General features: G+C 46.3%; 1 protein-coding gene across 9 annotated transcripts in view; it reads left to right on the forward strand.

The window, feature by feature from the left end:
• Ulk4 (unc-51 like kinase 4) overlaps positions 1 to 24,983 on the forward strand; it is a 379,759-nt gene that overhangs the window by 226,939 nt on the left and 127,837 nt on the right. For 7 of the 9 annotated variants that reach the window (XR_015451092.1, XM_004835115.3, XM_087210692.1 and 4 more), the window contains one exon: positions 22,203 to 22,369. Coding sequence is in view for 7 of the 9 variants with exons in the window: in XM_004835115.3 (XP_004835172.1) it covers positions 22,203 to 22,369 (167 nt within the window). In the remaining 2 variants the exon portion in view is untranslated. Of the gene's footprint in view, positions 1 to 1,063; positions 1,464 to 22,202; positions 22,370 to 24,983 lie in introns of those variants that run through there. The other 2 variants (XR_015451093.1, XM_087210694.1) reach the window with 2 other exon arrangements.

The following is a 24,983-nucleotide window of genomic DNA, read 5'->3' on the forward strand; positions in this document are numbered from 1 at the left end:
AAGATTATTCAAAGAGATGATAAGAGGAAAGTTTCCAAACACAGAGAGACAAGAAAACACCCAGACACAGAAAGATTGAAAGGCACCAGTCAGATTCATCTCAACCACATCTGCCCCAAGATACAATCAAGCTCCCAAAGGTTAAAGGCAAACAGCAGATTCTCAAAGCAGCAAGAGAAAAGCAACACATTGCACGTAAGTCTGTCCCAAGTTGGCTGACAGGAGACTTATCAGGGGGGAAATTAAAGGCCAGGAGAGACTGGTGTGAGATCTTCACGGTGCTGCAAGAAAAACACAGCACACAGCACGCCAGCACACCACGCCAGCACACCACCACCACAAAACCCTGCCAACCAAGAACACTGTGCCTGGCAAAGCCATCCCTTAAAAATGAAAGAGAGAAAGACATGCACAGACAGATACAAGCAGAGAAAACTTCTCACCATTGGACTGTCTACAGGAAATGTTAAAGGGAGGGAGTTCCTCCACCAAAAAAGGAGAAACTAATGTATAGGAAGGAAATACTGGCAGACATAAAACTCATGGGTAGCAGTAACTACACAGGCATTCAGACTGTTTTAAAATTGTAAACATAGTACATAAACCACTTATCTCTTTACAGTGAAGATTCAACAAAGCAGTTAAATAATAGGTGTATTGATGAGAGAGAGACAATATAAAAATTTAAAATAGGATATAAAATTTCAACATGTGGGGAGGGAAGAAGTACAAATGCAGAGATTCTTTTTAAAAATCAGTATTCACTTGTTCTTTACTTTTTTGGGCTTTATGGTCAATGTTACTGTCATTTCTAAATGTCTTGTTATAATCAAAAGATATTTTTGTAAGCCTCATGGTAACCACAAAGCAGAAATGTATAATAGTGCAAAAATAAAAAGAATGAAAACATGCTGTTAGAGAAAATCACCCACAAAGGAAGACTGTGAGATAAAGAGAAAGTAAAGAACTACAAGCAAACCTAGAAAATGAGTAACAAAGTATCAGTAGTAACATTTTTAGTGATAATTTCCTGAAATAAAACCCAACTACATACTGCTTACAGGAAGCTCAATTCACTTCTGCCAACCAACATCTGAAGACCAAAAATGAAGGAATATAAAAAGACTTTCCAGTGCAAATGGAATCCAAAACGAAGCAGGAATGGCCATGCCTTATCAGTTGAGAAGGAACATCATTATGTAGTAACGAGGAGGACACTCCAGCAAGGGGAAATACAGGTGTAAGTGTGCGCCCATTATCGGCACCGGAGTTTATCTATGTGACTTTGTGCACATGGCCAGGGGACATGTCCGAACCCCTCCTCCTCTGTGAGATGAGGACCCTGTCCTGCTGTGAGTCACACTGAGAATTAGGAACAGCATGTGGAGGGCATTGTGAATGTGGCCGTCCTTTAGGGACTGTGCGCGCACATGTGCGCATGCATGTATCCTAGAAAACACTAGTACATGATAAGATTACATCTGATTAGATTGAAACTTATCTAACATGAAGTGTTATCTCTAAATATATGTTTGTAGCTTATGCTTGTACACTGAAGTATAACCACATACCTGTGTGTCTATACTCTATATCTGAATAAAGTTAAACCGAGCCTTTTTCACGTGAGATGAGAGTGATATATTTTTCCCTCTAAAAGCCATTACGTATAATAAAACCTATGATTAGTTACACTTAGGTTGCTGTAGATGATAGGTTGGGATCTAATAATGATTTTTCCCTCTTTGCAGCTTGTCAGATTTAATCAGTAGGTAATCAGACATTGATGGAAAATGAAATTCAAAATTATGCTCTATACTTCTACATTAGCATACATTAATCTGAAGGCCCGAGGCAGCTTATAGTCCAGAATAACAGGAACAGCTCTTATTTCTGCTCACTTAATCAGTCACATAGTTTTTCAAGTATCTGTTGAGAAATGACTAATTTCAGCCAGTGGCCCGGCAGTGGCCAACAGCAATGAATAAAACATGGGTCGCCCTCTGGATGGTGCTTGCATTCTAGGGAGTGGCGGTCCATGTGCTAAGGTGTGTCCTGCAGGTGAGGGGTGGCACCCATGCCCTGCGCCAGGTGTGCTTCAGGGGGGCAGGGGCTGAAGGAGGGGAGCCATGCAGCGGGGAGCCCTGAGCATGCCCTGTCTGACCGATGGAGCCCCGGTCTCAACCCATGACCAAACGATCGGAGATAGAAAGTAGAGAGTGTCTCTCTATGGGGTGATCTTGGTGCTGTGGGGTTTGTTTGGTTTGTGTTTCTTACACTAGTACTCGGCCAAAGCATTGCTGCCATCAGAGCACTCATCCAAATGACCAGCTTCAGGAGCTGTGAGTTAAATGTTTCAGTGCGAACTCTTCTCAAGGTGGATGCTTACTTACCAAATATGTTTACATGGATAAGAAAGGTTCAGACTTTTTCAAAAAGACAGTATTGCCTTGTATATCAGTGATGGCAAACCCATGGCACACATACCACAGCAGGCACACGGAACCCTCTGTCGGCACAGGGGCCAAGTCACCCCTCAAAACCCAGCATGGGATAACAGCTGTTTCTTCTAAACTGAAACCTCAGTATTCTGGTTTAATTTCAGTGTTGGCACCTTACTATAAATAAGTGGATTTTGGGTTGCAGTTTGGACACATGGTCTCTGAAAAGGTTTGCCATCACTGCTTTATATCATTTTAGGATGCTGAAATATCAGATGTTAATCATTAGGTTTCTTTTTTTTTCTTCTTAAAAGTCAAAAAGTTCCAGTGATTCATAAAGCATGTATACTAATTACTCATATGTTATACTCGTTGAGTGCACCTGGAAAGAGATGCCAGTACAGATATGAATCGTTTAAGGACCCACCTATTTAATGACTGTCCAGATTTACGCCTGCCACTCCGACTTGTGCCCTGCATTCAGACTTACGACACAGGAAGGCGAGCGGCAGTGCGACCTACAGTGGCTTCTTCTACAGCACAGTGCTGCAACTTTTACTGACTGTACGTGCAGCACTGTAGCTTTATGTTCTGTTATACATTACGGTGCGGCATGTAAGAGCCATGCAAATAACTCTTTGCAAAGCAAGTCACCAAGCTGGAGTTTCCTTTGACCATTTCCTTGTTCTGAATATTGTAGTGTACATGCTGTGTACAATTTCTCATTTGGTGACCAATTCATTTAACAACTGAGTCACGGGAACTGACTTGATTGTTAAATGAGAAATACAGTGGACCCTCAAGTTATGACTGGCCTGACACACAGACAACTTGGGTTAATTAGGTTATGGAAGATTCATCTGCCTCTTGTTAGCCGTTGCGTGTACCCAGGTAAACATCCAGATCTCAGCTGTACTGACTTAGTTACGACCAGCCCTCAGGAACCAATTGAGTTCGTAAGTCAAGGGTCCACTGTATGTGCATTTAGGTTAATGCTTTGCATAGTTCAGCTCAGAGTTGTTAATATTTCTCAATTCTAACCTACATAGATGGTGTGTAAAACTTGTAGGTGTCCTGCTGGGTTTTCCTGAGAGTGGACAGGCCTGTGGGGAGCCCCTCTAATCCGATGCCTGGTGTTGGTGAGCGGCTCGGAGGAAGGTGGGGCTTGGCTGCCCTCATGCTGGTGCCTGGGATGCAGACTGGCAGCAATGCCCCCTTTCTGTTGGCCTGGTGCTAGGTCGTGGTGCAGGAGCAGTGAGGAACTGGTGGCATGCTTATTGTATAAATAACGGCGGGAATGTTCTGCAGAGTGTATGGACAGCTGTTGGGGGCTGCTCAACCGCCTGCCTGAGGGTACAGCAGAGGATGAAAGAGTAGACAGTAAAGAACAAAGGAGTGTTATTACTGGGGGGCTTGATCTCAGCCCTTTCTGGCCTCGCCCACGATCTCTGGACTTGGCAGCATTCATTGCTCACACAACACAGCAGGGGCGTAAAGGTAGAGGCAGGGAACAGCAGGACTGAGGCACCAGGCTGTAAGAAGAAGGCTCTTTTAGCAAGTTGCACATGGGCCTATGACAGACTCGGAACTTTAATCAATAGCCAGGTTATAAGCCAATTCTATAATATTTCACGGCCTGCCCAGTGGGATTCCAAGCTGGTCTCCTGCAGACAACTACATGTGGGGCTCTTGGTTACCCTTGTGGTCACAGAGTTGTGACACACTGTGTGACCACTGCAGCACGGGAGAGGTCCTGCTCCCTGAGATAGTCCTGTCACAGTAACCTGATTTGCCCAAGAGTTTTGAGATCAAGTGGTGGCTTGGGATCCAATAGTGCTTTCTGCCAGAAGATGGAAGTTCCTGCACTTCTCATTTGTCCTGTAGGCTAGGGCTCCTTCACAGGTTCTGAGGAGGCTGTGTTCTTTGTGCTCCTCATCAGCTTGCTGGTGTATTCTCATGATAGAGCTGCTGCTGAACTTGGGCAGCTGCTGAAGAGCCCATCTCAGCCACAGCTAGTTTTTCTTAGGCTCATTCATCAGTAGTCACACTGCTGTGGCAAAGGGCGTTGCATTTTACAGCTGTTGTGGTAGGTGCTGTGTGTGTCACTCTGGTTTGAGATGATTTAAAAGCAATAAAATGTAGCAAATAAGTGTACAGTTTGAGCTTGTACTCTTGAAACCATCATGACAATTGAGATGTGAAACATTTCCATACCTGTTTCCTTGTACGAATGCAACATTCCTTATCTACTCCCAGTCCTGAAAACCATTATTTATGTGTTTCTAGTTTTGCCTTTTTGAAAATTTCCTATCAGTGGAATTATACCATATGTGTCATGTTTGTCAGGCCTCTTTCTCAGTGACAAATGCCACTTAGCTTCAGACACATTGCTGCTTAGATCTGTGGTTTGTGTCTTCTGAATACAATTCCACCTCATTTTGTTTACCCACTCACCAATAGTGGATGGGCATTGTGGGGCTGTTCCTAGCCACTGGAACTGTGGATGAAGATGGCATGAAGATTTGCATACAGGTCTGTGTGTACATACATTTTCATTTTTCTTAGGCACATAGGGGTGGGGCTATTGGATTATATAGAAAGTGTCTTTTAAAGAAGCGGTCTAGCTCTATTATTAAAAAGACAAAAATAACAAGGGTTCACAGGGGAAAAGGAAACTCACGCCGGGAGTGTGGATACAGATAGCGCAGCCACTGCAGAGCACCGTGTGGGGTTTACCGGGACACTGAAAACAGCTACCGCGTGACTCAGTTCTGGTTCCGGTCTTGTTTACACAAACGGTGTCTGCAGCCCTCAAACCTAGGAGTGCCTCAGGGATGAATGGATGAGGCAGACAGCTGTGTACACAGTGGGAAACCCATGAGCCCTAAACAGAAGAAAGTCTTGCCATTAGGACAGCAGGCATGAACATGTAGGGCCCTCCATGAGTGAAGTAGGCCGGGCATGCAAAGGTGGTGCCACATGATCCCACGCATGCAGTAACCTGCCAAGCTGAACTCACACACACACAGTCATTAGGGATTAAAAAGAAGTAATGTTGGTGCAGCAGTGACTGAAACACTTTATGTGGAAATCTGCCACTAAATTTGAAAGTGTGAGAAATAACTCCACTGGTTCAGACGCAAAGAATGGGCTTCAGAGGTGAGAAGAGCCTGGGCAGTGAGTCTTTATTTCTAGAGCTTGCAGGTCTGCCACTTGGCAGCTGACACAGAGTGCTACAGGAGCAGTTTTTCTCTGCTCTCAGTCCCCTTGCCCACGGCCTGGGCCGTCACACAGTCTTTGCGATCTGGCTGTGCCCACCCTAGCCTACTCCCTCTGCAAACATTTCTGTGGTCTGTAAAAACAAGTGCTAAACTACAGGAGGCAACTTCTTAATTGCTTGTAAAATCAGTTAGCATAGTGAATTCCACACTTCAGGGACTCTGCACCCTTTCCCCCTTTGTTTAGACCCCTTTAAAGGCATGACCTCGGTCCTGTCCTCACTCAGTAGGTTTTTTTGATTCAGTGACAGACCTTATCCTGAAAATAGACTACTTTAAGTTTTCGTTTCTTACGAAAGTGTAGAAAAACAAACTTTTTAAAAAAATGTAACTTACCAAATGTTTCAAGAAGTGGAAAGTCTCAGTGGTATTCTAACTAGGTCTACTACATAATTTATCATCTAAACCTAGACAGTTTTACAGATCCACCTGGCTCAGTATGTATAAACCAGTGCTGCTCTAGATGAACCACTAAAGGAATTTTAAAACTGTCCAGAAAGAATACATCAGGCTCCCATGATTCTGGGGGAGAATTCTGCCAGAGCTTCAAAGGCCGTACACAGAGTGCTCCGTCGTGCACTGTCCCTCAGGTGAGGGCCCCAACTCCTGGAGGGAGCCAGCACAGCCTTGTCCTGAAGCCAGCCTAAGTCAAGACACGACCACAACATGGGCCGATCAGATCACGCGTGAACAAAAATACCAAGTAGAATACGTTTGGTATTACCCCAATAATCTGAGAATGACTTAACATTAAAAAAATCTATGAAAATCTATGAAAACATCTGTGAAAATCATTAGAAAAATCTATGAAGTGTTACTTAATCATAATCATAGATAAAGGAATCAGAAGCTCAGAGAAATATTTTTATACCATTAAATCAGCTCTTGATTTCCAGCAAAGTTGAGGGAGCAGACCTCAGGAAAGTGTCAGGGTGAGGTGGAGCTTTGTCCAGCTGAAGCCTTACTCCGTGGTAGCAGCTTCAGTTTCCAGCCAGGCTACAGTGCTGGACTGCCAGTCACTCTTCCTCTTAATGCTTACAGAATATAAAGTGACTGTGTCTTTTCTGATCCCCAAAGCAATGCATATTCATTACAGAAATTTGAATAATGCAGAAGTTTATAAATTTAAAGGTGAACTTAAAGTCATGACCTGAGTTAGCCATGTGTGTGTGTGACTCATCAGCCAGCAGCGCTAGGTGGTGAGGAAGAGCACAGGCCTGCAGTTAGCATGTGTGTCACCACATGACCCCAGCTTGCAGAGCGGTGAGACCGAAGAGCAGTGCCCAGGGGTGATTCGATAAATCACACACGTGAGCAGCACAGTGTGGAACAGTGAGCACACAGCTCTGATGCCTGTCCTGTCCTCATATGCTGAAAAGTACAGTCGGGTTATCTCAAATGTAAATTGTCCTCTAACTTGGTTTTCCGTGTTATGTGTCATAAACATATTTCTGTGTCAGTACAGGTAGTTTTACTCTGCCTTTTGGTTTTCTAATCACTTTATCCACCCCAAGTAGGCCTCTTTCATTGTTAACATGGGCACTTTTCATAGTTAATAGTCATTTGCATTTCCTTAGTAAATAGTTGTCTCTCATCTCATGAATAAGAGAGCTGTTTGTCTTTTTCTTAGAGATTTGTAAGAGTCCTTTGTATATTAGGGATGTGAACACATTTTACAAAACTCATTTAAAAATGTGGGTTTACTTTATTCAGTCTTTTGAAATGTAATTCTAAACATTGCTGTTGTGAAACCCATTAGTGTTTCTTTTACACTTTTGGTAACCACTTAAGGGTTTGGTTTTATATTTAAAACTTTAATCAGACTGGGGTTTTTTGTTGGTTTTTTTTGGTACTGGGGATCGAACTCAGGACCTTGTGCTTGCCAGGCGGGCGGCAGAATCACTGAGCTAAATCCCAGGCCCTCAGACTGGGTTTTAAATGAATAATGTGAAGTTCAGAGATTTATCACTAAATTATTTTTAATGGTTAGGCAGTTATACCATCACTATTTATTCCTGCTAGGATTTAAAATTCTTGGTTTTTATATCCTCATTTATATAAGAATTCATACATTTGTATACCAGATTCCTGTTATCTATGTCTAATTGGTATAACCTTTAATTCCCATATTCTAATATTTTATTCTGGTATTGGAATATATTTTGATATATAATAAGGCAAAGACTTACTCTCTTTTTTTTTTTTTTTTTTTTTTGGTACTGGGGATCGAACTCGGGATCTTGTGCTTGCAAGGCAGGCGCTGGAACCACTGAACTAAATCCCCAGCCCGACTTACTCTCTTTTTAAAAAATATTTATTTTTATGCATTTCTCTTTTTCAAATGAATTTTAAAATCTATTTATCTTTTCCAAAATTGTAATAAAATTTTGATCACCAACATTAATCATATGTAATTTTGTTGTTGTTGTTGTTTTGTTTTTTCTTTTTTTTGGTACCGGGGATTGAACTCAATCATATGTAATTTTTGGATTGTATTTGTGTGTTTATCAATACTTCCCATTGAAGGTCTTCCCATTATTCAACTCTCATTTTACATCTTCCTGTAATATATTATCTCTTTTACACAATTCTTACTTTTCTTTTTCCAGAACTGGGGATTGAGCCCAGGGCTTCACACTGAGCTACATCCCTAGGCCTTTTAATCTTTGTTTTGAGATGAGGTCTTGCTACGTTTCCCAAAAGGGACTTGAACATGCCATCCTCCTGTCTCAGCCTCTCAGAGTGCTGGGTTTACAGGCATGCACCACCACGCCTGGCAAGTAGATCTTACATTTCTGGTCAAATTTGCTCCTATACTTAGTAGGTTAAGTTGTAATTTAGGAAAACTTTATTCGCTGGTTGGTAAGACTACTTTCTTCTCATTTCTTCTGGGTTCATAATCACTTCTTCCACAAAGAGTGCTAATTTTCACTGTTCTCTCTGACATTTTGGGGTCCATTTCTGTTCTTTATCTCTTCGGCAAGATTCTCCCACAGAATTTGAGTGAAAATTAGGAAAGTGCACATCCTTTTCTTGTTCTTACGTTAATCTATGTGCTCCCTGTTTCCCTTGAGAGACTGGACAGACAGACAGACAGTGACCAGAGGCTGTGTGTAAGGAGGGCTGGGGTGTGCAGCAGCTGGCCTGGGCTCCAAACCACCACCTCTGCAGCAGTCTCCTCCTTGGTCTGGCTTTGCCCGGTGACTGCCAGCCCCTCTGAACTTGGCCCAACTTCTACCGTGTTAGCAAGCACAGAAAGCAGCCCCACTTCTCGGTGGCCTGCTTTCCTCCAGTGGCCCCCAGCCCACTGCTCCAGCAGGCGGCTCCTGGGCCTTCCTGGCTTCTCACCCTCCCTGGTCCCTGCCAAGCCCGAGTGATGGCACTGACTCCCCCACCACACAGGCTCTGAGTAGCCTCTGTGGGCAGTTGCTGGATCCCTGCTCAACTGTGAAGTATGATGTTTATTAGTGGGTTTTCTAAGGAGTAATTGGTGACCAGCGTCTAGAATGAGCCATCCCCGGGTTGTGTGTAATGTCACTTCCGAGCAGGTATGCCCTAAGCACCTGCAGTGAGCCAGGGACTGTGTGAGGCTTGTGACACAGGAATGACCCAGACAGACGAGACTGCTCTTGTAGCATTCGCTGCTGAGCGGAAAGATGGAGCCACTCGTACGGGTGAGCACAGGCTGTGGGTGATGGGCAGAGTGCCAGGGAGCGGGGAGAAGTGTGTCGCGCACACGAGGATAGGCAGCTTTCCACAAGGTCGCAGGAGCCGGCCAGAGGTCAGGGAGGGAGGACCTGCAGTGCGGGCTGCCTTCCACCCCTTTGCTTTCAGCCATGTTTCCTTGCTTGTTTTCCCGTGGGTGTCTCTGCCAGCTTCTCTTCTATGTTCCCATCCAAGGGAACATTTACAGTCTCCTTATAGCTTCAGTTGATTTTCAGTGTGACTTCAAAGTCTTCAGAAATTTGCTATGTAAAGGCTGCACATATTCCTAGGTAATATTTATTTTCTCCACCAAAAAAAGCTGAAAATGAAATGCACTCCCTGCTGATGGCTGTCATCTGGCCGACACCCCTGGCATTGAATACCTAATGCTGCCCACGCCAGCCCCTTGGCTCGCTCCGTGAGTGGCACCTGTTAATTAGCCATTGCAAGAGGATGTTGCTGAAGTAGGTTGTCACGGATAATAGACCTGCTGTGAACAGTGCGAAAATAAGCTTTTCAAAACAATTTCAGGGAAGCAAATTTATTTTTAAGATAGAATGCCTTGGTGCCATGATGATCTTCTGTCCCTTCTTATTTGCTTATGTTTTAGCCCTTTCGATTGCTGTAGTGATGGGGGGGATTCAGCTTTCCGTGTGAAGATCTCCGTTTACATTTCTTGCCCTCTTCTGCTCCTGGTTACATTTACAAAACACACATGGGGTTGTTCGCATTCACACTTGAGACTCACTAGGTTATCTTTTTTCCTCCTTTTCCATGTCTAGTCATTTTCTAGTCGGAAAAGGAGCCTGTTCTTATGTGCACAGCATCCACCATAGAGCCACATGGCCTTCACAAAGTTATCTACCCTTTCTGAGCCTCAGTTTCAAAATCTGTGAAGTGGAGTTGTTGAGGGATGTATGGGTTAGGCTCTGAGAATAGCAGCTGGGTTATAACAGTCACACAGGAGGTGTGCTGACAAATATGGTCCATGTTTAAACTTTAAAAATAAGAGACTTTGCCATGAGTCCCCCTCAAAATATTTCCCTCAGTTCCAACACTCATCCCATCCCATCGTCCTGGCCACTGTCTACAGCAGCTCTGGAGTCCTCTTTCCTGAGTGTCTTTAGTTGCGCTCTCCTGGCTGCCTGGTGTCCTGCATGGATGCGAAAGATCTCCCTTTTGTGGTCATTTTGACTTTGGGGAGAACCGGAAATCATGTGGTGCCAGATCCAGTGACTAAAGTGGACGAGAACACAGCGTTGCATTTCTGTTTGATGATGCTCTCGGGTGAGGTCTTGTCACAGTAGCCCAGAGCCGACCACCACAGCTCAGCTGGGGAGACCTCCGTGACCTGGTCACTCCGTCAGCTGTGGCCACGCTAGGACCAGGCGTCCTCCCTGGGCTCCCGGGCTGACCTGAACGGGCTTGGGTGTGTCATTTTCTTCCCGTGCTGGCCAGCCAAAGTTGAGCCAGTTTACAAGCTTTTCCCCCAAAACAATGAACTGAGCATAGCATCTCCTGGGCCCCGGAAGTGGGTTCTGTGAATGCCTGCTCCAGCTCAGAATGCTGCTTGTCAGGGGCATGGTGGCTGAGGGCTTCTTGGTAAGGTGATGGGTCGAGCCTAGGCAGCAGCTTCCTCAGTTTCCCCTTGCTGTACTAACAGGGCCGAACAGCGCGCAGCATATTTTCTTGTGCTCGTGAGGTCCAGGTCGCCTGGAGTGGACCCTGGTAGAGACAACCACAGGTGTGCGTGGTGTCAGTGTAAAGTTGTTCAGAAGGGAGCTCCTGTTTCCGGAGGCGGCTGCATTTGGACTGAGTGTTGTATCTAAGTCATGAAAGATAGAAATACAAAGTACCTTCAGAAGTGCAGAAGTTTAAAGTGCGCACTTGTGTCTGGTCTCTACGCCAGTGGATTTTGAAAAGGTGATACAATGAGGACACAGTGCCAGGGCTGGGGTGGCTCTGCGTTAACACTCCTGGCACATGAAACACTTGAGGGTGACACGCAAGACGATCCCTACCAAGTCACTCATGGATCTTTCGGAGTTGGTTACAATTCATGCACAGTAATTCTTGTGTTCTTTGACGTAATGAGCTTTGGGCTCTTCTTGAGCTGTGGGGATGGAAGGTGAGGAGTAGGGTGGTCGCATTTGACTGGGCTGCTGTGGTCCCTGTGCCTTGGTAGTGTCTCTGGGGGAGGTGACAGGCAGACAAGGCAGGCACATGGGGGCTCCTTCAGCCACACCTGCTCCCCTGAAGGTCTGAGGTCCGGAAGCTGTGTGGGTTGTGCTTCCTGGCGTGCTTGGCTCGGGTTAAACGTCACACTTCCTTTCCCGCAGGAACTCATCCCTCTGCCCTCAGGTGGGTGCAGGGCACATTTGGGCTATGCTCACCACACTGCTCTTGATGCCTGCTCCTGGGTCTGGGTTTGGGATTGGATGTGTTCTGCTCCTCCTTTTCTGGTTTCTCAATGTGGAAACTTGGATCATTGACCTGGAACACTCCTTTCTTGCCATAGATATTTAGTAGTATACTCTTCCTTCTAAAGACTGCCTTAGCTGGGTCTCACGGGTGTTGCTGTGCTCTTTAGTCACATTCATTTGGCTGTATCTTCTGACTGTCCTTGGGGTGTTATCTTGGACCCCTGGATTGTCTCTGGGCTGTGCCCCCCCCCCCCCCCCCCGTCTGAAGGAGAGCTGACCTAGGCCGTCAGAGACAGACGGGGAGGGAGGAGCGGGGAGGGAGCAGACGGGTGGGGACCAGGCACTCCCAAGGTGCAGCGCCTGGAGGGGCCCTTCCCCTGGCTCTCCTCACACCTCACCCGCCTCTGCTGACATTTCCATCCCTTGAGAAGTTTTCCTCCTGGAGGACACAGCCTCGGTAGCATCCTTGAACTTTGCCCCATCACTTTGGAGGGGAGTATCTTTCTCTTGAATGTGACTTGTCTATGGAGGAGAATAAAGTGCTAAGCTTCCCACTCCATACCTAACGTTTCTACTTTACTCTTTGCCCCCCTGCCTGCATGTAACCCTTCACGGCGGTGGGTGCGTCCCAGGTGAGCTGTGCAGAGCATTGCCCTCAGTCCCGTGAGGTGTGGCGAGGGGATGCGCAGTGGCCCCTTCCCTTCCTGGGGTCTGTGGACCAGGGGTGTGCCATCCGCATGTAGATCCACAGGCCAGCCCCCTCTCTTTCCAAGCAGCTGTGTTTCCTGACTTCCCTCCTGGGCGTGTTCTGGGGAAGGGCAGCAAACCTGTCAAAGCCGACATGGCCATGGGAAGACCCATGGGCAGGGGCTGGCAAGCGGAAGTCTCACTCCAGCCTGCAGCACCGGATGGCAGTGGCCAGGCACTGTCTCAGGCTTTCAATTGTGTCTGATAGACGGGCTTTAAAAACAGACTTGAAGACACTTAAATTGTAAATTGACAAATTATTGGATGTATGTATTTACGGGCACAAGGTAATGTCATGATTTATGGATGCATCATGGAATAAGCAAGCTAATTAATGTGTCTCCTCAATGACTGATCTTTGTGAGATTATTTGCAGTAGAATCTCAGTGACTTTGAAGAGTACATTACTGCTGACTGCACCAGTTCATCCCTAGAAGAGATCTTTACTCCCCCTCTGTAGCTGAGACTCTATTCCCTTTGGCCACGCTCTTCCTGCCCACCTGCCCTCCTGGCCTCTGTAACCACAACTCTGTTCCTTTTCTGTTTGCTTCTCTGAGTTCAGTTGTTTTCCTTTCCACCTATCAGTGAGAGCGTGGGGCATGTGCCTTTCTGGTTTATTTCACTTGCACAATGTTTTCCAGTCCTATCTATGCTAATGAAATGACAAGACATATTTTTAATGACTGGCTATTAGTCCATTGTGTGTATATCACATTCATCCATAGATGGATGCTTCGGCTCAGTCTGTAACTCTGCTGTTGTGCATAGTGCCTCATCAGACGTGGGAACGCAGACATCTCTGATCAAGTGACTTCACATCTTTCAGGTAAATACTGGGCAGCGGTAATTCTGTTCTATGTCTTGAAGACTCTATACGTTTTCTGTAATGGCTGTGCAACTTTGCATTCCCGCCACGACTGCACAAATGTTTCCTTTCCTCCGCACTCTTTCCAACACTTGCCTTTCCTCTTTTTTTTTTTTTGGTACCGGGGATTGAACTTGGGACCTTGTGCTTGCGAGGCAGGCGCCGGAACCACTGAGCTAAATCCCCGGCCTGCCTTTTCTCTTTTTGATGGTAGCATCTGACAGGTGTGAGGTGATAGGGTGACTTTAGTTTGCATTTCACTAATGGTTAATAATATCGAATACATCTTCGTATGTCAGCTGGGCATTTGTTCTCCTTTTGAGATGTATCTACTCAGATTCCTTGCCCATTTTTAAATTGGATTATTTTTTTCTATGATGTTGAGTTACTCTTATTTTAATGTTAACCTCTTATCATGATAGCTTGCATATATCGCTGTGTTATTTCAGTGTTTTGTTCAGAGCCTCTTCATTTGGATGTCATGCCATTTGTCAGTATTCCTTTTGTTGTCTGTGCTTTTGGAATCAAATTTCTAAAACTCATTGATGGACCAGACCAATGCTAGGTCATTTTCTGCCTGTATTTCCTTCCACTGTTTTCTGTTTAACCCTTTAGTCTGTCTTCAGTTGATTCCTGTAGACAGGTTGGGGTAATGGTCCCATTTCATCCTTCTGCTTGTGGATATCTACTTTTCCCAGCACCGTTTGTTGAAGAGAGTATCCTCTGTGTTCTGTTGTGTGTTCTTGGGGTCTTTGTCAGAAGCCAACTGGCCACACGTGATTGAGTCTGTTTCTGGGCCCTCAGTCAGTTATGTGCACTACTTAGACCACTGAATTTTGTGCTTCTTAAAGTTTCATGTTATTAATTAGGAACCTTTTATTACAGCTTGAAGAATTCCCTTAGCAGTTCTTGTGGGTCAGTAGATACATCCTGTGGGTCTTGTGGGTCCTAGCGTGATGAATTCCTTTAGTTTTTGTTCGGGAAAGTTCTTAGTCTCTGATTTGCAAATACAGCTTTGCTGGGTAAAATATTCCTGGTTGGTCTTTGCTTTCCCTCCAGCACTTTGAATACTTCATCCCGTTCTCTCCCTGTCTGCTGGGTTTCTACTGAGAAATCACCCGATGATTGCACCGAGACTCCTCTCTGTGTGCTGTTTCCTATCTGTCGCTGCTCTCAGAATTGTCTTTGGATTTTGGTGGTTAGATGCTTTGTGCCTTCGTGAACTCCTCCTTGGGTTGGGTTGGATTTGATTGGACAGCTGTGTACTTCCTGTACCTGGATATTGACATCTTTTCCCAGGAGAGTGGTGTTTCTGGCCATGATTTCCTGACTTTGGCCCTGTTTCTCTTTTTGTCCTTGTCGAATCCCTGTTATGCATAGTTAGGTCTCTTGATGGTGTTCTGTAAGTCACATTCTTTCTGAGTCTGTGATTGGATCCTTTCAAATGTTCTGTCTTTGAGCTCACTGATTCTTCAGCTTGGCCTAACCACTCCTGAAGCTTCTATTGGGATTTTTCTCTTCAGTCATTGTGTTCTTCATCTCTAGGATTTCTGTGTGTTTTCTTAAAATTTCCTTTCTCTTTTTGTTAAATCTCATTTTGTTCACATCTTGTTTTCTAAATTCCACTTAATTTTTATCTGTATGCTGTCTTGCATTTCATTGAAGACACATTCTGAGAGATGTGTTCCTAGGCAGTTTTGTTGTGTAGACATCATAGAATGGGCTTGTACAAAACGAGGTGGTGTATGTATCCTGCTACTCGTGCAGGGTATGTGGCACAGAATAGTATGGAATGAATATCCTAGGTGCTTGTAACAGAGTAGTACGTGTGTATCTGAACCTCTCAGCGTAGGAAATGGATAATCACAAGATGGCATGGAAGACAGCCAGTGCTCCCTCTGTGTGGGGCTCTTCCCACGGGTGGCATTTCCAGGCCTGGACATTGCTCTGGGTGAACCAGTAAATTACTCATGTGTTCATGTGAAGTCCTAAGACTTTGTGTACAGTGTCCACCTAGGCCAAATTTATTTAAAATTTTTTTCTTCAGTGACAAATTAACCTTTCTTGCTGTACCTTTTTATTTTATAGACTTTAAAACTTTTTTGTAACTTTCTGACTCTTCTGTAATAACACAGCTTAAAACACATTGTTCAGCTGCACAAATTTTTATATCCTTATTCTATAACCTTTCCTCTGTAAACATTTAAAAATCCTTTTGTTGTTGTTGTTGTTAAAAACTAAGACACAATCACACCAGCCTGGGCCTGCAGGGTCAGGATCATTGCTGTCACCTACACATCTTTTCCCACAGGAAGGCCATCAGGGACAGGGACACTCACGGAGCCGTTACCTCCTGTGATGGCAAGGCCTTCTAGATCCCTCCTGAAGGACCTGGTCAGGCTGATTCACAGTTAGCATTTTTGCATAAGTAAATGTTGCATGCTCTGAAGTAAAGAATAAATCAGTAACATGGTCATTGTTTCATTATCACATACCATGTGACCAGGGTCATTGTGTTGCTGTCCTCTGCAGGAGATGTGTTTGCTGCGGCAGCACTGTGATCCATGAGTGGTGTGTTGTGTCTCTGTGTTACCCTTGCTGTGGTGTCACTAAGCCATGGGAATTGTTGAGCTTCACTTTAATCTTACAGAACCACCATCAGATATGCAGTCTGTCATTATACCAAGATGTGCTCATGTGGTGTGTGGCTATATTGGTGTAGCTTGCTGACCTTTCGCAAGAGGACCATTCTGAATTCTTTGTGTGTTTTACAGATTTTCCTGTCTTTAGGTTCACTGTTGGAGCCTTGTTAGTTTCTGTGGCAGCATCACAATTTCCTGATCCTTGCGTGCTTGCCTTGCTGTCGATTGGTGTCTGTGCTCCTCTTCCAGGGTGTACAGTGTTCTTGGCAACACAATTTAGCCATGATTCTAGATGGAACAGGTAGCAGTGGCCTTGGGCACTGACCTTGGGTGACCTTCAGGCACTCTGGATGTCTGGATGCTGCCTTTGCTGTTAGTGTGAGTGGCACAGTGGGCCAGGCTCTGCTCTCTGATCGGAGCCTGGCTGAGCTCTGCAGTTGTGTGAAGTGCTGGGTGGGCTCTGCAGTTGCCTCTCGTTGGGTGGGCCTGGAGCACATTCTCTGGCTGAATTTGAATTCTGTATTTGCATAGGGGTTGCAGGAGGGGCTCTGAGGGTAGGTGGAGTCACAGGGGTAAAGATGGACCAGCTGCTGTGCTCAGTAGAAATGGACCCTTGAGGTTTGCCTTCTGCCTCAGAGGGCCTGCAATGGGTTTTGAGGCTAGGTAGAGCCCCTTGGACTCCTCAGCATGGCAGATCCCCCCTTGCCCATGGCTGACATGGGCTGCTGTGCTGTCTTCTCTCCTGTACAGGGCCTGATGAAGGTCACAGTTGGTCCTGGAGGCTGCAAAAGGCAGAACTCCTAACCTGATAAGTACCGGCTCAATGTGCTCGGTGGGCTGACTGTGAACTGGTTCTTCGGCCGGAGGCTACCACTGGCTGCACAGTGATGTAGCTCCTCTGAGCCCTGTGTGCACCACCATGACGATGGGTCCCACTTTTGTTTCTGTGCGGCCACTGGTAGTCCAGCCATGCCACTGACCTCAGTGTACTCTATGAGGTGATGGCAGAGGAGGTCTCCTGGGAAGTGTCCCAAAGAGCTAGAGAAGCTCAGCGTCACCTGTGGTCCTCTCTTCCTGGTGTAGAAACTGTCCCCAGGGAATCTGTGCGACATGGGGCCACCTTGTGGAGGGAGCAGGCACTGCAGCGTGAGACCATTTCTCTACCTTTTCCATGCAGTTTTTACTCGGTCTGTGGACCTTGCAGGTGACTCAGGCTTGTTCTTGTTTGTTTTCAAGGTTGCTGGCTGAACTTTTTGTAGGGGTGGTGATACCCGCTGCTGATCCCCCATTCCACTCTCAATACCTCCTTTCTGTTTTGGCTCTAGTCATTGTTTGATGCCCACGACACTGTGTTACCATGACTGCTGCTCTTTCGTATCAGCACCTCTGCCTTGGATTCCTTCCTGTCCCTGCTCTGACTCCCATTCAGTCGCCTTCAGGCCCTGCCCAAGTCTTGCCCATGCTTTGGGAAACTTCTGTTTGTCTGAATGTCTCCCACCTGCCTGTCCAATCGAAGCCTGAACTGCTACTTAGTTCCCAGCACTTACCACCCCCCGCCTTGCACATGGATACTTTGGATGTTCTTCTGTTACTTCCAGCTCTGCATATCTCAAAGCTAACTTCCAGATGTAGAACACTCAGTGCCTGGCTCAGTAAATGGCCTGACATCCAACTGCAGAGCACGTGCACCTCTGCACTACCTCCTCAGACACGGGTCTAGTGCATCGTAATTGCCTACTGTTAGCTCTCGGTTTTAATATTTAAGTGCAATTTATCTATAGCAAAATATGCTGATCTTACATATACAATTTAATTCTGAAAAATGCCTTCCCTCCTGCAGGCAACACCCATCAGAGCATAGAGCATGTCCATCACCCCTGAAAGATCTGTCCTGCCCCTCTCCCAGAAGCAGTTGCTGTTTGGATATCAGTCAACAAAAACAGGTTTTCTTTAGAGTATTAAATAGATGCATCCATATAATGCAGTTTGCACACTTTTTGTTGGTTTGTTTTTGAGATACATGGCTATTGTAGCTATCAGTGGTTCGTCTTTATTGCTGAATTACTATTCAGTGCTCTTTGAGATATAATCAGATCTCAATTTTTAAATTCTGTTGATGGACACCTGAGCTGTTTTTAGTTTGGGGCTATTTCTAATGAAACTTTAGGTGGACATGTTTTAATTTTGCTTGGATACATACCTAAGAGTGGAGGTAATATGATAAACTTATATTTAAACTTACATAAAGAGAACCAGCCACTTGTTGAGTCTTCAGCAATATATGTGAGTTTCGGGCTCTCCACATCATCACCAACATTCAATGTTGTTGTTTATAAATTATTTCTGTTCATGTGTGGTGACATCTCATTGTGGCTTCAATTTTCATTTCTCTGTTGACTGATGATATTGAATTCTTTCATGAACTGATTCTTAGTCTTTTACTCATTTTTAAGCTTGGATTTTTTGTCATTTTATTATTGAGTTGTCAGAATTATTTGTATATTCTGCATGAAAGTTCTTTGTTCCATACGTTATGAATGTTTCCTTCAAGTCTTTGGCTTCCCAATTTATTTTCCAACAGTGCCTTTTGATTTGTAAAACTTTAAACTTTTGATTATCAACTTTTAATTAGGACTTTCTGGGTCCTAAGAAATCTTGCCACATCTTAGTTACAAAGATCTCTTAAATTTCTTCCAGGACCTTTTTAGAATTAGCTTTCAGATATAGATGTGTGACTTGCTTGAAATTAAGTTTTGCATATCATGGTCTATAACTGTCAGAGATTTCCCTCTTTTCCCTCCTGTGGATGGAGAGTCTCACTGTCCCCTGTGATGGAAAGACTTTACTTGTTCTAAAGAGTTAACTTGTTGAAATTCACTTGGCAATAATATTATGGGACCATTTCTGGACTCTAACAGAAATATTTTAAGAACTCATGAGTTTTCTATGAGAGATGCTTGCTTCTTAGAGCTCCCCACCCAATCCACAACCCGGTAGCAGTGAGCAGCCCTCGTTCTTAGACCATGGTCTCTCCATACCATTGCTAATTAGAATCGAAACAAAACCAGACAGTGTGGCTCCTAGCGGAAGTAGCTAACGCCCATCTGGGGCAGGGGTTCTGGCATAGTATCATAGTGCCTCTTCAAGGGGCTCTCAGTGGCCCAAGATGGGAACATTGAGCATAAAAAGGATAATAATGGAAACGAATTGATCCTGTAAGATATATTACTTAAAGATCCATTCTGTTCACAGTGATGCTCCACAATGAACTTATTCATAACCTGTGGTCCCCCGCCTGCCCCGCTTTGGTCTTCGCTGTGGTAGTTGCTGCTCCCCAGGCATTTTTCTGGAGTCTGGGGAAGGGTAGCGCAGACTAAACATGGACCCCGCTTTTACTTCCCACGCCGTACATTATGATGCTCAAGAAGCTGCTAAGGGAGGGTTCTCTGTGGAAGAAAAGCAGCTCAGGACATACAGAAGAAGAGAGGATTTGAAGATCACCCTGTTGCCATAGCTAATTAAATAATGGGACCGGACAGGTCAGCGCACTGGATGGGGACTCTGTAGTGGGTGGGTTAGACTGGAAACCCTGAATGCAGGGTTAATTTTAGTGGTCTGTCCTTGCAGGTAGAACAAAACAGGAAATACAATGGATCCACCCCAATGGCTGTTGCCCTGCATTAAGTGAGGTCTCTAGGTCTAATGTCCACTTTTCAGGAACTCTCCCCAGGACGTAGGAACAGTGCTGAGGACATCTGCAAGAAAAACGTTGTAATCTCTGCAGAACCAGGTGGCAGGAGTAGTCATGGGTGGGGAAGGGTGCTTACGGATGAAGTGACTGAGGGTCCACACCAGTAGGATGTGTGGACCTGGTTCACGTTCTGATTCAAGGAAACTAATGGTGAAGAGGACGGTTTTGAGACAGCTGGGGAGTTTTGAACGTAGTCTGTATGTTGAGCATGAGAAGATAAGTTAGTTTTGTTAAGTGGTAATGGCAGTGTAGCTAAGAAAGAGCATGTGTTAGGCTACATAGAAGAATCGCCAGGAGAAACAGGGTGCATGGTGTTTGCCTTGAAATACTTTGGAAAAAGACACAGAAAACAAGATTAAGAGAGCGTTAGTAATTGTTGGAAGGAGAGAGGGGAGTTTCTTTTACTGAACTGTCTCAGAATTTTGTTGTTTTCCTAATACAAAATATAGACCTGAAACACATATATTTGGCCCTGAAATGAGCTTTCCAGCTCTGAAGCCCTCTGGGAACCTGTTGGAGACAGGTCTGGAGAGTCCTTGTGGGCTCCTGGTGCTGTCCCTCTGGTGGGAAATGTCTGCGCCCAACACCTTGCCTCTCAAGGTGCCCTTGCACCTTCCCCTGGGGCTGGCGGCTCCCATGGGGACAGAGCTGGACACCGGGAAGACTTCCCAGCCCAGCGGGGCTTTGACTGCATTCTCTTCTCTCAGGTTGAGGGTACAGGAAGCATTGCTGGCTGCCAGCTGCTTACTCCAGGTCAGGCAGTGTGCACAGGGCTTCGGGGCCCCCGGGTTTCTGATGGCTGTGTCCCGCTCTGCCCGTCACCAGCCCGTCTCCACACAGTCCACACAGCCCTCAGGGCTGCAGAGGGGAGGTGCGTCTCCCGTAGCGTGTTCACCAAGGACTGTGGTTCTCAGCCCCGCTGCCCTGCCGCAGCCTCGGAGCCCGAGTGCCAGTTCCTAGTGTGCACGTGGGTGACACATCGTACCTGGAGGATAGCGCCTGGGTGTGCTGCGCCTGCTGGAATAATCACTTTCCTGCGCCATCTGTCGTGGTGATGTGTGCTTTACGGGCCTTGTCATCTGATAATGAAATTTTGACAAGGATCCATTCGACTTTCCCTTTCTCTTCAAGTAGGTTTATCTTCTGCCTTGGACTCGGGCTTTTTAAGCACCTTGACAATTGGCCACTTATGCTGTCATTTACCGAAAGAAGTGAAGCTTGGGACTGCACCTCTTTGACTTCCATGTCTACCTTCAGCGACAAAATTAGTTACTTTTGTAGTCAAAAGAGTATTCTGTGCTTGTCAGGAGAGTGAGGTTGGCTTGCTGGAGCCCTGTGGGAGAGGAGCCAGTGCTCCAGGGCTGTGCGTGGAGGTCCCCCACTGACACCAACCGGGGCCAGGACAGAGGGGTGCAGGTCCCACGGAACCCAGTTCCCTGTCCGAGTCACGTTTCCCTGCCATACTTTCTTCTATCTGCTTGTGTGAACCATTTGTCTTTAAACATTCACTTTTTCTTTTTAAGAATGTTTGGATTCACGCCGCAGTGGTACCCAGGATCCCATCCATCATTTAAGCTTAGAGTGTCATTTCATTTCATTTCGTCGTGTTGTGAGAGCCGATTCATTTTGCATATTCAAAGGACCATGCTAACTAATAGTCACCATGAAGCTGCCAAATTAAACGTAAACAGTAATGGCCCCAAAATGTGGAAATATATTTGTTGTGGCAGATACACTGAACTAAAAGTTGATGAAGAGCAAATGCACTGTTAACGAGTTTTCAGACAAAATGATAGGAGCTAGCAATTTCTAAATTTCTTAACTACCATAATCCTATGTTGCTGAAATGCATGAGAAAAATTATTTTATTACGTTATCCTCTAGAAACAGGCAGTTTCTTGTAGACCTGTATTCTTGTAGACCCATGAGACACCAGACCTGGTCCACCATGGTTCCCAATGGTAAAAGGGAGAACACTGCTTTCCAGGAGAGGACCCAGGGACACTGAGTTTGTGTGTCACGTGGTTCTCAACAGCAGGGAGTCCTAGGATCCTGGAAGCCTGCCCGTTAGGGTCCTGTTTCTCAGAGCGCAATTTGGGGAGCTCCACATCAAAAGCACGCGGAACGCCCTTCCTCTCATCCTCGGCCTGCTCCCGGTTCCTGAGCAGACTCCAAGTGTGTGGCCGAAAGCCTGCATATTAGACATCCTTCCGCAGTGGCGTAGGGCGGAGCGCAGCCTGGGTACTTTGAGGAGCTCGTGCAGCATGGAGCATGGATGCCTCTCTCCTTGGTTCATGTGATGCATTATTTTCATGATTTTATGATGACCCATTTTCCTCTCTTTTCCCCTCAGGACTCGTGCATCACGTCTGTAGCCTGTTCACTGCAGCCGCCACGCTGTGCTTGGATGTGGACAATAAGCACAGCGCTGAGGTGGCAGCCACCCTGCTGTTCTCGCTGCTAGACATTCTGCATGGCATGCTGACCTACATGTCTGGTGTCGTGCGGCTGGCACTGCAGGTGAGGGGCTCCCTGTGTTACACTCCCCTGTCATCCTCCAGTTGTCCTCATGGTGTCTCTTTGTTTTAAAAGAATGTATCATTCTGTACCTGAGTCTACTAGCAGCATCTGGGGTGACCAATGTTAGGAACAGAGAACACGGTCACGGTGTCTAAGCCCAGCCAGGGAGGCTCCCTGAGCAAAAGCTCCTGAGTGTGGTTGGGAGCCACTCCTGCCGGAGGTATGTTGAGGGTGACCAAGCAAATCAGACTTCCAGTCCAGAAGCGGCACCTAGCCCACCCTCAGTAGGCTGGGTGGGAAATTGGCACATGCATGCATGTATGAATGTATATGTTTGTGTACATGTCAACATATATACACATGTGACCCATGCAAACAGGCTCACTTGCTTTCCCCTGTGGCTCATAGCCTGGAGACGTGCAAGGCTTTCGATGGTCAGGTGTGCTCTGTGGCTTGGAGACATTGGCCTGCCCTGAGCTCGCCCTGCGCTGCCTCCTCCTGCTCTAAGTCTCCACCTCCAGTCTCTGCTTCACTTCCTGCTCTCTCTCACTTGATACTTAACCAGGAGAAGGCATGCAGCCGACAGGAGCTCAGGTCCTGTTTAAAATCCTGGTGAAATTGCACAGGTGTATGTCAGCTGGTAGCATCATAGCAGTGTAGACACAGAAGCTGCAGCTGAAGTGAGCTGTGTGGATTCCCTGCCAAGAGTGGCAGTAGGCAGGGCAACAGCGAACCCCACACCCTGACTTGGTCTCTGCTGGGCCTCTCTGTGGTAAAATGGCTATCCCCTGGAAAGCCAGTCAGGGGCTGGCTTGTCCACGTGACTCCGTAAATGTGCCCCACCCTCTCAGCTGATGTTCTAGTTCACTGCCAGGTGTTTAGCCCAAACTCCAAACGCGCTGGGTTAACAGTGCATTTCCTGGTTGTCATTTGCTCACGATACTGTTCCTAATCAGTAGCACAGCATTGTTAAATACTTTCAGACTCCTCTTTTCTCTGGCATGTCTCCCGTCCGAGAACATTGTTTATTTCAGTTTCCACAGTGGTGGCTTTATGGAATTCTTTGAGATGAAGATGATAGTTACATTCCTAAAGTGCCCTCACAGTTAGTCTGACTAGATGCATTTTTTTTTTTTTTTTGTACCAGGGATTGAACTCTGGTCCTTGCATTTGCAAGGCAGGTGGCAGAACCACTGAGCTAAATCCCCGGCCCCTGTTCACAGTTAGTCTGTAAAAGATTATGTCATGTAGACTGTAGATTAAAAAAACTATATCAGAAGTTATTTTTTAAAAAACCCCTCCAGATCAATAGAAATTGTTATTATAAGTGATTAGATATTCAGGGGTGATTAAAGGAAAATTCCTTAACATAAAACATTTTGACTTTTCTTTTTCAGTTTGCTATTGTGTCAGTAGACCACGGTTTTGTTCATATTACCCAGTGCCACTGCATATTTCATTGCTGCCATTTTTCCAAGTTTTCCCTCCTGTCTGTACCTGCTGCTCTGGCCCTGACCACTGAGAGGTCTGAGAGGTCTGAGAGTGGTGGAGCCCTTGAGGCTGAGCCGGGGAGGAGCGGGGCGCGTGTCAGACACAGTGGCCGAGCCATGATCGCTTTGCAGAGCACGATGGCCTCTTTGCTCATGAGGCCTCTACGCCGGGACTCTCCTGCACCAAACCTGTTTCTCCAATAGGAACCCCCCTCCAGTGGGAGTCGGGAAGTTTCTGAGGCGCGTTCTTCTCCAGGGAAGAGAGTGCAGGCTGGCGTTTGTGCTGTAGGGGGAGCTCAGTGCCAGCTCTGCTGCTCCAGGTTCCGAGTGGGCCCCAGTTAATCCCCGCGTTTTGTGTGTAAGATGGTGAGGCAGAGACATAATGTGCTTGGGGCCCTGGTACCAGCACCAGCACCAGCACCAGGACTCAAGGCTGGGATGCCTTCTGCCTAGATGGAATAGAAGGGAGAGAGGGAAGGTGGGCTGCTGGTGCTGCTGGTGCTTCACTGCCTCCTGCTTTGTGCTCTCCTGCCTGCTTGCCATGGACTCTGCCAGGCCCCCTGCCTTGGAGCCAGCTGACTATGGACTGAAACCCCTACAAACTATGAGCTAAATTAACCTCTCTTCCTTTAACTTCGGGTGTTGGGTATTTTGTCTCAGCAATGAGAAAGCAACTAGGACGCTGCTCTTCCCCATGAGCCGCCCTCCGCTTGGGGCTTGAATGCTGCTGACCTTCTTCTGGCACGGCCTATAGTCTTGTGTCTCCCCCTTCCTCTGACGGCTTTGGTGACACGTTGTGACCTGTGACATAACTTGCTGACCCCTTGGGGAGACGTTGGAGACCTCACGGTGCCCAGCCCAGTGTCTGTCCTCACTGCCAGTGCTGCACCTGTGCCTACACTGAGAGTCGGGTCAGCGTTTCCTGACACATCCCAGTCCTGCCCTTGCATCCCTTTGCTCGGGCGTCCCAGGCCCTGAAAGAGCTGAGTCTGTGTCTCACTCTAGGCCCCATTTCCACCATTCAAATGATGAAGTCACTCATGCATCACCTTCTGCTGCCTAGACGCCGTGGCCGCCTCTCTCGTGGCGGTTTTCGCCTTGCCTTTCTTTCGCATAGTCATTTG

This window comes from Heterocephalus glaber, unplaced genomic scaffold (genome assembly GCF_053883595.1).
Source record: "Heterocephalus glaber isolate CG9 unplaced genomic scaffold, H.glaber_assembly_v1.0 deba00001175, whole genome shotgun sequence".
Lineage (NCBI taxonomy): Eukaryota > Metazoa > Chordata > Mammalia > Rodentia > Bathyergidae > Heterocephalus > Heterocephalus glaber.